This window comes from Sceloporus undulatus, chromosome 4, assembly GCF_019175285.1.
Source record: "Sceloporus undulatus isolate JIND9_A2432 ecotype Alabama chromosome 4, SceUnd_v1.1, whole genome shotgun sequence".
Classification (NCBI taxonomy): Eukaryota; Metazoa; Chordata; class Lepidosauria; order Squamata; family Phrynosomatidae; genus Sceloporus; species Sceloporus undulatus.
Genome location: NC_056525.1, coordinates 89689211 through 89704553, shown reverse-complemented (window position 1 = coordinate 89704553; position 15343 = coordinate 89689211). Strand labels below are relative to the sequence as shown.

At 38.9% G+C, this 15343-nt stretch overlaps 1 protein-coding gene across 2 annotated transcripts in view; it reads right to left on the bottom strand.

Moving 5' to 3' along the window:
- The window catches only part of ROR1 (receptor tyrosine kinase like orphan receptor 1), a 228110-nt gene that overhangs the window by 45783 nt on the left and 166984 nt on the right, over positions 1-15343 (bottom strand). For both annotated transcript variants that reach the window (XM_042465389.1, XM_042465390.1), the window contains exons 3-4: positions 7658-7945; positions 6502-6532 (exon numbers count right to left, since the gene is read on the bottom strand). In XM_042465389.1, the coding sequence (XP_042321323.1) occupies positions 6502-6532; positions 7658-7945 (319 nt within the window). The remainder of the gene's footprint in view (positions 1-6501; positions 6533-7657; positions 7946-15343) is intronic.

Genomic DNA, 15343 nt, shown 5'->3' with positions numbered 1-15343 from the left:
GATGCTTTGAGGGGTTTGATTGATGCTCTTAAGCCTGTGTTTATTAGGTGACAAGAGTAGGGGGAGAAGAAATTTTTAGGGATTGATCATGGAGGACCATGTCAGAGTAGATATCTGGTGCTGTTTAATGTATATCAGTCCCTGGGCTACTTTGATTCCTTCCTTTGTAGTAAACATTTCATATACATCATGTGAAATCCAAGCAGACTACAAAATTAATAGTGTGAACATCATTTTATTTCATTAGACTTACTGTACAATACAAAGCCAGGAGGCTTAAACAAAAAAAGGATCAAGGTCAGATGCTTGTAAAGTATAACGGGCCTGTAAACTTGGGACCTCTGATTCCTAGATGCAAAACATGTGCCACTGATAATTTCAGATCACCCTTCTTGAAAGGCAGTGGTGAGGAAGAATGGATACAGTGATTCAGTTGTGCGGGAAAATGTTCTGCATATCCTCAGAAGCAATCAAAACATTTTTATTAGGAATTCTCCACTCCTGAATAACTTATTTTGCAGCCAGCCTCTTTAGTGGTGAACTTGCAATAGATCAATGTCCTCTAGTTATTTTCTAGTAATTTTTAGGCTATTCGTTTTGGGAACCAGCATCTTATATTTTATTTTATTTTTTTAATGTGCTAGGTATAATGATTTCTTTTTGTCCTCTGGAAACTACTGTGGACTGGCAGCAGCCAATGGTTTTCAGACTGGCACTGGTCCATGGACCATCACTTTGTATAGCACTGCTCTAGCTGAAACAAGTGTATCATTATTAAATAATGTTTAACATCACACCTTATTAGGATTTAATAAGAAGGTGGTTGAAGTTCAAGTGAACAGGGTACCTGTTGGTGAGGCTGGATAGAAAAAAAAATGCAGCGACTAAACTGAACAGGTTATTAGATAAGAACTTACACTGTAGGGCCACTTTCTTAATGTGACAATTTCCAGACATGTTGACTTCCACCATTCCCAAGCACTGATTGTATTATGAGTTCTGTTGTCCCATTTGTAGTCCCCATTTGGGGGGAAATTAATATGGGAGGGAAGACGACTTTAAAATTATGAAAAAGAGCACTACTGAAGGTAATAACGAATAAATTAAATAATGAATCAATTAATGCCAATAAACCTAATTAAATGATTTCAATTATTTGTATTATTGATGCTGAATTACTCTCCATATTTCGAAAGTTTAATATCATCAAATAATTTTTTTCAAATCTAGATCTAATCTGCACTGCAGAAATAATGCAGTTTGACACTGTTTTAATTACCATTGCTCAATAATAATAATAATAATAATAATAATAATAATAATAATTTATTTCTATCCCATCTCCTCAATAAAGATCAAGGTGTCTTACATCAATATAAAGCCATATATAACACAGTAAAATAAATCCCATTATGCTATTGAATCTTAGGATTTGTAGTTTGTTGTGGCACCAGAGCTCTCGGACAGAGGCTAAATATCTAACAAAACTACAAATCCCAGAATGCGACAGCATGGAGGCATAGTAGTTAAAGTGGTGTCAAACTGCATTATTTCTGTAGTGTAGATTATTCTCTAGTGTTCCCAGCTTTAGCTTACTTTGGAGTAAACAAAAGAAGGGAAGGAAAGCTGTGTCTTATGTAACTGAAGTAATGTGAAGTTTGGACTATTGTTTGCTAGGTGTATATATCTAAACTTATGCACAGAAAACAAATGTAAATAATAAAGTCAGAAGAAAATTCGGTGCAAGAAATAAAAATAAAATACCAACTCTCATAGTTATGTTAGACCTTAAATGTGTGTAAGATTAGTACAGTGCTCACTCACAAAGCAATGCTGATAACACCAATCTTTTGGCAATGCTAAGTTAAATTAACATCCTTAGTAGCCATAAAAAACTTATTATCATGCTGAAGTCTCCCTTTGAAGTTCCTTTGTTCAAGAATGGATACTTTAAGTCCAGGAACAGAAAGTCCTGGAAGGTCAAAATGTTTCCTTACTGTTGTTTATACTGTTTCATTATTTTTCACTCCTATTCCTTTTACATTTATGCCCATTATCAGAAATGTTTGTTGTACATCCAGTCTTAATGAAATGTGAAAGCACCGTGCATTAACTGGAGTTAGGAAAATAAATGAAAGCTGCATTATGTTTACACTAAAAAGCTACCCCTCCCACAAAACTCCAAATTGTGCTTAAATTGAAAAGGGGGCATTTTGTTAGTTTAATTCATTCTAATTTGGCATTTAAATTTACAATGTATGACTGTACTAATAACCAGGCTGCAATAAAGGTGAAAATAATCCATCTATGATTGTTTACAAATGGGAAAGATGCAGGAAACATACTTAATGATAATAATATTTATTCATATCCTGCTCTTCAGCCAAGGCTATCAGAGCAGCTTACAATTTGTTAATTAGACATTTCCCTGTCCTCAGGTTTACAATCTAAAAAACATAAAAGGAGAAGGGTAGCATGACAGCAATAAATAAGACAGAAACAAAAGAATGCAGTTAATAGAGAATAAACAACAGCTATAAACCTTGTGCCAACCTAAGTTCCCAGGGAACCTACAAAATGTATCCCTAATCACAATTATCCAATCCACTTCCTTGCTATCAGTGTAATACCTGCAGAGCCCCAATGGTTTTATGTAGATAACTGTTCTGTAGCATGGCTGAGTGAACAAACAAAAGGCTGCACCCATATAACATACACTAAATAGAAGCATGGCAAGAAGACTGCCTCCTCTTCACATGAACCTGGCCAAAATTTGAGATCCTCAGCAGAGATCCCTGCTGAATGTTCCACTACCTCAAGAGACTAGGGCTCCATACAGACAGACCAAAATAAAGCTGCTTTGGGTCACTTTGGAGGTATGCTGTTTAAATGGTGCATGCGTCCTAAGAATCCGGAAGCTGCATCAAAGCAGTGCTTCAGTACTTAAGACTGGAGCGTGGCTTTGGCGCAGCTTCCGGCCTCTTAGGACGAATGCATCATTTAAACAACATACCTCCAAAGTGACCCGAAGCAGCTTTATTTTGGCCTGTCTGTATGGGGCCTAGGATGGTGAGCACTTGAGACAAGACTTTTCTTACAGCAGCACTTCAACTGAGGGTGTATCTACATTGTAGAAATAATGCAATTTGATACCACTTTACCTGCCATGGCTCCATTCCACAGCATCCTGGGACCTGTAATTTTGTGAGGCACCAGCACTCTTCGGCAGAGAAATAAAGTACAAATCTGAGGATTCCATAGGATGGAGATACAGCACTTAAAGTGGTGTCAAACTGCATTATTTCTACAGCATAGATGCACCTTGAGGAACTGCCTCCAAAAGGAAGTCAGACTGGCTCCTTCCTCACTGACTGTCAGTGAACAACTAAAACTGTACTATTCCATATGGCTTTCAAAGTTTTCTTAAATCCCTTCTGGAAAGATTTTTAAATTACACTCAACTTCCATGCTTCCTTCTGATTCCAATCGTGGTTCTGGTTGCTTTAACTGTGTATGATATTTAACAATTTTTCAATTAAGTGTTATAGTCTTTCTTTTAGAAAAATAATGCTTTTTCTGTTTATCTTTTTAATGTTTTAAATAAGAAAATAATTTGTTGTCTATTGTCTTTTGGGAGTAGACAGATTGAGAGGCACTTATATACACACATAGAATCATATACCACCTTCTCCCTTTGGAGCTCAAATTACAAAGAATGTACTGTTCCCAGAAGGGGATGGAAAAGCTCTGAAAATACAAGGGAGAGTTGGCAGGATGATGTGGAGAAAAGCAGGAGGGTAAAACGTATCTACAAACTGCTAACTGGTGGCCAGGTAAAACAGGTAATGGACAGCAAAGAGGGTCAAATGTCAAAAAGAGGCCAGCAAGCCAAGAGACACAGAAGGCTAAGGAGCTACCAAAGACCTGTCAACAAACAGCTTATTTGTACTCAGAATTAAATAACTGATCATCAACAACACATTCATAGGACAAGCAGAAGAATAGCACTGTGGGCCTTCTCTTCCTGCTCCTTCCCCTTGTTCTCCATGCTCCTGTTCTTTCTGAATCATCATTCTTGCAGCCACTACTGGCCATTACAGTGAAAACCCTGACAAGGAAAGCAAAGCAGTCATAGTGGTGATGGGAAAAATGTACCAAACAAAAATGTTATGCCCCATCCCAAGAAACTGATTTCAATTTTGTTGAGAATAAAAGGTACTTTACATTCTGGTTAAAAACAATTCAGTAAACTTAATTAATATGAATGCCTTGGTTCCAATGTCTGGCATGAAGACATTTGTGCAGGCACACGTCCAAACAGTAACATCCTGATACAGAAATATCTACAAGTAGAAATAGGAGGCAATGAACCTAGTTTTTGGATCAGCAATCACCAGCATAATTTAATCCTTTGTTCCACTTATTGCTAACAGCAAATTTAGTGCTTTCCAACAAATTTTATAAACTACGCTTACTTAACTCAATTTCTATAATACAGTAGGACTGGTTGAGGCACTCAGAACTGATAGACACACACACACAAATGTTCTACAGTGGCCCTACCGCATTGGAGGGCTAGTGATCTACAGGGACAATTACCTGCAGAGCGCCATGCCCCATATTCAATGGCAGTACATGCATGCAAATGCACCACCAATTGAATAATATGGGGTGCAACTGTCTGTGTTTTTTCTCATCTGTGGTGGATGGGGCTTGGAACCAAATCTCTGTGGATAGGAAGGGTCCACTAATACTCAATACTGCCATACTGTACTAGAATATAAATGATACATAGACTACAGTCTATCCTAAAGTTAGGATAATCGAAGCAATCGTATTCCCCATCGCCTTGTACAAATGTGAGAGCTGGACAGTGAAGACATTAAACAGAAGGAGAAACAACTCATTTGAGATGTGGTGCTTGAGGAGAGTATTGAGGATAGTGTGGATAGTCCAAAAGACAAACAAATGGGTCCTAGAACAGATCAGGCCTGAACTCTCACTGGAAGCCAAATTGTAACTGTCATACTTTGGACACATCATGAGAAGGAATGACTCAGAAAACTCAATAATGCTAGGAAAGATGGGAGGGGGACTAGAAAGAGAGGAAGACTGCATACTAGATTCATACATTCAATCAAGGAAGCCAATGTCCTGAGCCTACAGGACCTGCACAGAACAGTTGAGGACAGGGGGTGTTGGAGGTGTTTCACTCATGGGGGGTCCTCAGGAGTTGAAGTTGACTCTAAGACAGTTAACAACAACAACTGACTGAAAATGACAAAAAAAAAAAAAAAATTACTTCGGACCTATCAGTTTTTCTAACATATGACTCCCACAGTTAGTCCATTTCTTCCATAAAATGAAATAAAAATTCTTTCAATCTTCCAAGCAGGATTCCCAACCTAGAATTAGTTAGCCTGAGTGTATAAATCAAATTATAATTGACAAGGTATCATAAGCCAAGCCACACTGGCTGCAGAAACAGCTTGGGAAAATATTCTTTTCCTTTTTGGGTGGACAGACAGACAAACAAAGAATAGCTTTCCTGAAGGTACTTTTCAGGCTAAAATAGACCACTTTTGGTTTGTAGCTACAAAATAGTGCCTAAACTGACAAAATGACTGCCTTTCCACTCAAATCAGTATTGTGAATTCTGGCTCATCCAATATTTGCCTGATAATTCCTGCCAGTGGCATTTCCAGCACAGGTGTCACCCAGTGCATGGGGGAGGGGGCTTATGGAGGTGGGGCCAAAAGGGCAGCCTCCACCCAAGCCTTCTGAGTTCATGGAGGATCCACATGGCAGCCTCTTTCCTTCCTTCCCTCCCATCTCCCTGAGTCCTCCAAGGACTCTGAGGGCATCCTCCCTCCCTCCCCATGCCCCCAAGTCCTCCAAGAAGTTGCAGGGTATCTTCCCTTCCTCACCCACCCCATGTTCTGAGTCCTCCAAGGTCTCCTCCCATGCCCTCTGAGTCCGCCAAGGACTCAGAAGGCAGCCTTTTTCTCTCCATGCCTTTGAAATCCATGCTGGACTCGGAAGACAGCCACAGGGGTGTGTGTGTGTTGGGCAGCAGCACACTGGCCCTCTTCCTCCATCCTGGGTTTTCTCCATGGAGAAGGATCCCTGGATGGAACTGCCTAGAAAGGCACATGTTCAACCCTCCTGTTAGGCTTGTTCTACACCAGGGAATAACAAAACCTCTAAAATAGGTTTGGCAGCTGCTTAACAACACACATCTGAAACCAAGGTTTGTTGCTGAATTCCAGTTCCTAGTTGTTTGGAAACAACAAACCAGGATTCTTGGACTGGAAGTACACTGACTGAAGAGCTCATAAATATAAATGGAAAAGTGTGTTAACAATAACATGAATACCAACATCCATTTACTAATGGTTAAACATCTAAAATTTAGGCCAGAAAAAAAAACTTTTACAAAACCACTTTTTAAAAAGACTGAAGTACATGATTAATTAACATAATAAGTATCAAAGGACTCACGATGTTCCTGGACTGGCTGTTGGGGGAGGACCTGGAGAAAAAGATAAGGGGAATGACAGGAGGGAAAGAGAGAGTTTTTAGAAAGATGCTTATTTTCTAGATTCTAATAAAAGACTGAAAGGCATTATTACATAGCTTAAGTCAAAATGCTATCAGTAAGTATAGATTCTGCTCTTTTACATATAAGAACAGAATAACTACATTCTCTGTACAATGATAAACAAATGTTCCATAATTCCTCAGTATAACCTCAGTATATACAGGTTGAGTTCCAATGGGTGTTCACATGGGTGGCTGAGATAGTGACACCTTTGCTTCCTGATGGGTCAGTATAAACAAACTTTGTTTCATGCATAAAAGTATTAAAATATTATACTTAAAATTACCTTCAGTTTATAAGATGTTTATATGTTTACAAGGTGTATATGAAATGTAAATAAATTTCATGTTTAGACTTGAGTCCCATCTCCAAGATACCTATTCCAAAATCTGAAAAAATCCAAAACACTTCTGGTCCCAAGCATTTCAGATAAGGGATACCCAACCTGTATTAAAATATTTCATCTATCACCTACTTTTCATGGTACCTGAAAAGTAAGTGACTAAATAAACCAAGGCCCGTTCTAGATGGGTCTTTGCGCCACCCTTGTCACGTGCTAGGGGTTGGCCGAGGACCTAGCGTCCATACTGGCCTCACCCCTAGCATGTGACGAGGGCGTAAAAATGGCGGCGCCCTATACACACGGGCGCCACCATTTTTACATGCTGGACTCTTAGCGTCCACATGTTGCCCTTGCCTTGCGATGTCACGAGTGCGCATTTGCACACTCGTGCGTTGCAAGCGTGGCGCGAAAAGAAGCCGCTTTTTGCGGCTTCTTTTTCCACCACCGGGAAGCCTCCCCGTTTGGAAGCTGAGGCTTCCTGGCGGCGGAAATGGAGGCGGCGGCAGAGCGCCCTTCTTGGGCGCTCTGTAATGCGCCTAAGAAACTGAATTGCTTTGTCAGTCTGAACATGTGTGCCACAGGGTGTGTTATGTTGCTAAGACATCTTGGGAAAGTTTCTTGTGTGGTCCTCAATAAAAAATATGGAAGGTATTTGCCTCTATAATGTTATCCAATATTTCTCAGAAACAGCAGCTTTCTCAATAAAGGCTTACCAAATTTCACAAAGAGGACGCCAGTTGTAGAAACAGTTTTCCTGCCATTTGTTGCCACGCACTGAAAGTAGCCAGTGTCAGTGGTATCAAGGTTTCTTATTCGCAGCCGAGACCCATAGCTTGTTGCACGGAAAGATATCCTTCTGGGTTCTTGTACAACAGGAGCATCATTTTTCAGCCAACGGACAGTTGGAGAAGGATTACCAGATACCTTACAGTGCAGTTCTGCTGTCTGACCTAGTGTAGTGGTGATATTGTTCATGGGCTCATCAAGAGTCAAGAAATAATCTGTGAAAAACATGTACAAAAAGTTAATTAAGCTAAAGTAACCAATTATTTGTACAGTGTTATAAAAGAATACAATTCTTGTTTTAAGCAGTAGATAATCATATAAATTCAATAATTAGACAAAGCATTCTGGTTTGAGAGCCAGCAAGGTGTAGTAGCGGTTTAAGCATTGAACTACAACTCTGGAGACCAAGGTCAATTCCCTGCTCAGCCATGGAAACCCACTGGGTGACCTTCGGCAAGTCACACACTCAGCCCTAGAAAACCCTGTGATACATTGGCCTGATAGTTGTGTGCCTTCAAGTAGTTTTGTTGGAAACTACTTGAAGGCACACAACTAATTCTAGTATAGTTACTATTAATAAGACTCTTTTCATTTTGACCCCTGAGATGAATAGCATGAAAGTTTGACCTGTTTCCATAGCCTAGCAAGGATCCAGACTCTGTCCTAGTCTAACGTTCAAACCACTACACCATGCTGGCTTTGTGAATTGACTATAGTTTTACAAGTAAGTAGAAGAAAGTAGACTGGCCACTCATTTAGGCATTCAATAATCTGGCATTGTGCACTGAACAGTCAAGGTCAAGGAAAAGCATAGTCTAAGTTGGATCTCACATTCTTGAATTCCCACAGAAATCTGTATTTAATAATAGCAAACTAATAGTGCAGAGCTTCTGAGAAACCACATTCAAATTTTAGTATTAGATTTCTTTACGATGCTGAACTTGATTATACTTCAAAGATAGCAATTTAGTTGCCATAGTATAATACTATTGAAGAGAGTAAAATTATTCTTTTCTCTGTGACTGTTGCGTTGACAAGGGTATTGAAAACCTAGACTGTACATACAAGATTTCCAGAGAAACAAAGCATGTGTGAGTTACAATTAATTGAGGGTGCTGATTTGTTTTTTGAGACATTAAGAAATGATGTATATATTAAATGAAAATTTAACAAAATACTGTACACTGTTACAAGATACTTGCATTGTCACAAAATACAAAGCTTCATTTGTTACAAAATACAGTTCATGTCTTTGTAGGTACAGTTGGCTCACTGTATCCATGGATTCTGCATCTATGGATTCAACCATCCACAGCTTGAAAATACAGTCAGTTCTCCATAGCCACAGATTTTTTAAATTCACAGATTCAAGCACCATTTTACCATTTCACTGTATTTAATGGGACTTGCGAATCCACAGATTTTGGTATTGCCTCAAATCATGTCTTGAACATTTTTATATTCAGTTTCTTATGCTCAGGCCCCTTACACCAGAAGATATCTATTTATGTCAATGAAACCTTGATAGTAAGATAAAATTAGAGACTGGACAATAAATCCAAGTTAAGTCTTTTATTTGCTTTTATACATTACCAGCCTTCATCTCAAACTAGATACTACATAATAAAAGCAGCTTCAAAAATGCTGAATTGAAATCAGCATTTTTTTTAGATAATACATAATGTAATAACAGTCAATTTTACTTTTTAATTTGTTAAAACAATTTGCTCCCAGTTTTAAATTTTGAATACCAGGTTTTAAGCCACAGAGATGGTTCTTCTTCTTTATACCTGAGTTATAACCACTGAAAAAATGCTGACAGACCCTTACTGTAGAAAGCCTAGTGGGTGCTCTATAATGAACTTTTAAATTGCTTGAGATAATATCTGGAAAACTTGGCCTTTCTGGTTTTGACCCATTGCCAACATAAACACTGCACATCATAAGTCACCTTCATGAGCCTGAGAGTATAAATTGGAGATGCAGAATGTAAAATCTAAATATTAGACATCTTTTATTTTGTAACATTTTTCTGATTTTCTGTGTGTCATGAAATAGTTGCAGCTGTGCTTTAATACATACAGAAGTTTACATTTTGCAGGCACAAAATGTTTTTTGTAAGGGGAAATATACACATATTTCTTCAGTTGTGTCCTGACACTGTTAAACAGGAAACTTTCAGAGTATTTACTACTTTAAGTGGCGTCCAGGTGTGTTTCAAAGTAAAACCATCAAATTCTGACCAATGCATTTTAATCTTTGTATGATTACTCTAGCCACAATTTCTATAGTCACAGTTTACAGCTGAAACTCCATGGAATCAATACATTTTTGCTGTCTGAAGCAGAAGAGTAAATGGTGCCTCCCCACGAAGAAAGGTACATAGTATCCAAGTTTGCTGCCACACTCAGAATTAATGCAGTTTGACACCACTTCAGCTATCATGGCTCCATCTTATGGGATCCTGGGGTTTGTTGTGGCAGTAGAAATCTCTGACAGAGAAGGCTAAATGTCTCACAAAACTACAAAGGCCAGAATCCCAGAACACTGAGCCATGGCAGTTAAAGCAGTGTCAAACCTCACAAATTCTGCAGTGCAGATGCAGCCCATTTCGGTCTGGTTTATTTTAGCAACGCCACACATCTCCCTTGATTCATCATGCTTTCAAATGATGAATAAGATGATCAGTTTACTATGTTTGCTTATTTATTTTTATCCCTTCTTTTCACCTAGAAACTTTGGCATTAAAAGTGTCTTTCTTTATCATTTGGCAATGAGTGGCATACTGGGACATAGGGAATTATCACATTATTTATTTATTTATTTAGTGCTGTAGATTTGCACATGAGGGCTATTTACACTTGAACATAGTGCACCCACATATGACGCGGGCGCATTATATGCTGCTTTCTGCATATGCTGAAAGCAGTGACAGAAGAAGCGGCCCCGCACACCAAAAGAAGCAATGGTGCATATGCGCCGCTGTGAGCATGAGCCCCATTACTTCTAATGGGGCTCAAGCACACATGGAATTTCTTCTATGCGCGGGGGGGGGAGTTCTGGAATGGATCCCCTGTGTAAAAGAAGGGACCACTGTAATGCTATTCTAACATTATTTAGCAAGAATGATACAATGGTGAAATTCACACGGTGTCACAATAACATGGCATTAACCATTCATGAATGGTAAAATAGAGCTATTACGTTCTGCATGTTGAAAGAAGGGGTTGTGATCAGAGAGAAAAAAATCAGGTAATCTCTCACTGTTAAGGAACTCTCCTGTGACTCACAAGTGTGACATAGGAAGTGATTCTGTCAAACAACACACTGGGGGACTCTATATCTGGAAGGTTTAATGATGGCTTCTCAATGGTGCTATTGAAACATGGGCGTGTTACAGACCGCCTGAAAGCAGTGGTCTGCCACCGCCGCCATTAGCGGCACCGAGGAGCCCCAGCGGCCAAATCACAAGACTCCCCGGTGCCACAAAAAAGCACCAAAATGGCGCTTCTTGTTGTGGCACACTAATGACGCCACAAGGCGCCGATGGTACACTCGTGACGTCATTAGCACCGTGCGACGTGCAGATGCTAAGCATCCGCTACATCAAGATGGCGGCGCCTGTGTAGAACGGGCGCCGCCATTTTGTACATCCCCAGGACGTACTAGGGTTAGGGGCGTGCGTAAAGCATGCCCTTTTCTAACCCTAGTAAGTCCTGGGGATGTACTTCATGCCTTGCGGAATGGGCCATGATTGCCTTTCACATGTTCACGATAGTGCTAATGAAGCGCTATTGGCAAGCCATTAACATTTTTTGTTGTTAATGAGAAGTTGCACTAGAATGATGCTATGAGGACGAGACAAGTACGGTATGGGCATGACGTTGTGCGCAAACATGACGACAGCATAGCATTTTTCTCCAGCTTCTTATCTCCATGTGATGATCTCCATAGAATCATAGATGTGAAAGAGACCTCAAGGACCATCAGGTCCAACCCTAGCAAAGTACCCCTGACAGATGGCTATCCAATCTCCATTTAAAACCTTCAAAGAAGAAGACTCCATCACACTCCAAGTGTTTTCCACGGTTGAACAGTAATTACTGTCAGGAAGTTCTTCCTAATGTTGAGGTGGAATCTCTTTCCCTATAGTTTGCATCCATTGCTCAGGGCCCTATACTTTGGAGTAGAAGAAAACAAACTTGTTCGATCCTCAGTATGGCACCCCTTCAAATATTTAAACAGGGCTATCATATCCCCTCTTAACCTTCTCTTCCTCAGGGTAACATACCCAGCTCCCCAAGTCTCTCCTCACAGGGCATGGTTTCCAGACCCTTCACTATTTTGGTTTCCTTCCTCTGGATACGCTCCAGCTTGGTAACATCCTTTTTGAAGTCTGGTGCCCAGAACTGGACACAGTATTCCAGGTTAGGCCTGTCCAAAGCCGAATAGCACCCCAGCATCACTTAAGAGTGCCTACAGAATGAGGGGAATTTGGGCAAGCTTTGGGGCCAGCCTGGAGTATTCTAGCCAGTGTAGACCTGCCTTTATGGTTCTTGTGGTCTCTTCCAACTCTATAATTCTATTCTATAATTCTATGAAAACATTTCAACTGAAGAGCTGTTCAAACAGATTATACTTTCAAAATGTCATTTGCACAACCACTTTATTACAATAGTAGGAAGGTAGAATCCCAAGACAAGACTTCTCAGTAGTGGCACCACAGTAGTGGAACGCTTTCCTTAGCAATTTGGTTAGTGTCTAAACTGATGAGCTTTTAAGCATCTGGTGAAGCCAGCTTCTTTTCCTCAGGATTTACTGGGATATTTTAATGCTACATTTTTGTTTGGCTAACAGTGCTTTGAGTTTTGCTATTAGCTGCATTGGATGCTTTATGCTGAAAGGTGGGTTAATTTTTTTTAAATACATGAATACATGACAATATTTGTAATTAAAAAGGAGGCTGACTCAGACTACAAGGAAGTCCAGGCCCTAACAACACTGAATTCAAAAGGCAATAAAACCAGAGCAAAAGGCATTTTAATAGTTCATTCCATACAGACTGCATTCCTAAATGTATTCATTCATGAATAACTCCATTTTATTAAGAGTTCAAGGCCATGATGCAGATTAAGTATCAAAACTCTACAACACAAAAGCACAAGCGTGCATCCGAAACTAGAAAATATTTATGGTGAGAAAACTGTGAACTCGAACCATCCATATATTTAATATTCAAAAATTGTGGCAGGAAGAGAACACTAAAAGTATTAATTTAAAAAAAACAACAAGCAGACACATACTTTCACTGCTTTGACAAGTGAATTAGATTTTGCAAGCAGTATAATTATATAACATTTGAACAAAGCAGACTACATCATTCAGCCTAAATGCTACAGTGGATTAAAGTAAAAGTTTCAAGGCATCAACCCCCCCCAAAAAAAACCCACACCCTTCAATGTTTAATTGTATTTAATTGTAGGTGCAGAACTTGTCTAAGAGCTTCCAGACAGCCAACTTAATATTAAGCCTTAATGTGCCTGCTATCCGAATGGTAATTCTTGTCTGCATCTGAGCTTCATTTGCTAACTTTTGGCAAACTCTCTCACCAAGAATAGGTAGGTGCCACAAATCTGGCATAGTAACTGAACACAGCTTCAATATATGTGAAATGGAATGGTGCATCCTTGGGGTACCATGATAGTTGGCAGCCTACATCTCAATAGGGGTGAAATCCACTTCAGGATTAATTGTGAGCTATAAAATGATATTTGGAGGATAAAGTTCAGCACCTTGTTTCAGCATAGACTGTGCCGTGGATTCAACACTCCACTGATGTGGAAACCACAAGCTACATCGGCTAGGGCCAACCTGAATGTCCTGTAACAAGAGTCCGCAACAAAGCATTGTAACAAGAGTCCGCAACAGAGCATTATGCAGAGAATATATGTAATATAGAATCAAGATGAGACATTAAGGGAATACATATTCTCTGTGATGAACCCATTTTTCTTCACATAATAGAATTTCTTCACATACATATTTCTCAGCAGTTAGACTTTTAATTCAAGTCCCTGTTTACCATCACAGTGTAAAATGCAAGATATGTAGATAAGGAGAATCGTGTGCTGTGACAAACAGATGTCTTTTGCTGCTTGGGGGGAGCACCTAAATAAGTATTAAGCATATTGTTTAATTTGACCATCGGTATTTGACTGTATAAATGAATCTCAGTATTCAGGTTCTGTAAAATTCTTCTTGAATAAGAATCTAGTGCCTTTAACCTCCTAGTCAGTGGTGGCCTCTAGATTTTCCAAGATTCTCTTCATAAAATCTTTTAATGTGAAATTGATTCATGTGGTGAAAGGAGGTAGAATTACGGTGTTCATATTCATGCACAATTTACCTTTTCATTTTCTCTTGCTATCCAGGGATATTCAGTAAATCAAATGTCTCTAATGGGACTAGGATTTTTAAAAAATTCTATTTGTGGGGTCCCATGAGTAGCTGAGGCAGTAAATTTCTCTGACTTTGTTTGAACATTTTTTTAGTTACAGCACATTAGCTCTTTTGTTTGCTTTTCCACTGATGGAGTGTGTGTTTTTGTTTGAGAATTTGTGTTTCTTGAATGTCTCATTTATTAGTAATATAGGGTGTTAAATGGGAAGGTCATACAACAAAACCTATCAAAAAATGGACAGTTCATGACTATGCTAAACTGTTTCAAAAATGTGTAATTTATTTTGGACTTTGGTTAGGATCCCCCCCCTTTAAACTCCAGTGAGGATAATGAACGTTTGACAGTAACACACAAGGTAACTATATATAATAACCTTTTCCTGGCTCATCCAGCTATCTTACTTTATTTGAAAGATTAATAGATCAGTAGGCCAAGGGACGTGTTTTATTGTACATTTCTGTTCCCGATTTCCTGACATTTTTGTTTGAAAAATAGACCTTTAAAAAGCAAAGGAAGGGATAATAAGAAGCAGATCCTAAAGTGACTATGTGTCAAAATGTCAAAAATAACTGCAGATCTTTGACTTCACAGCATTAATCTTCAGCCATTATTTTCTGCACACACATATACTTCCGTTTACATATATTCGTATACAAAAAATGGGAGTTTGTGTATTTCTGTTTAACATAATATGTGTATGCATGTGCCTTCAAGTTGTCTGTTGACTTATGGTGACCCCATGAATTTCATAGGATTTTCTTAGGCAAAGAATACCTAGAGGTGGTTTTACCAGCTGCCGTCAATCTCGTTTTGGGAGAAAGGTGGGATATAAATCCATTAAATAAATAAAAAGAAATAAATAAAGCCAATAGCACATGGCATTCATTGTCAGTTTTCTGTCCAAGTACTAACCAGAGTACTAACCTTGCTTAGGCTCCAAGAGCAGAGAGAATTTGGTGCCCTTGGGATATTTAGGGCTACTGCTTTCTAAAATGTTAAAAAATTCCTTCTTGTTGAGAAACACCATTCATAATTTCAGATACAGCACTTTGTATACTAATACCCACTTCTGTATATAGAGACTTCATTTTCATTTTTATTATTTCATGCAAGAATTTAAAAACTATATGTCTGCTGTTTATCATTCAGAGAC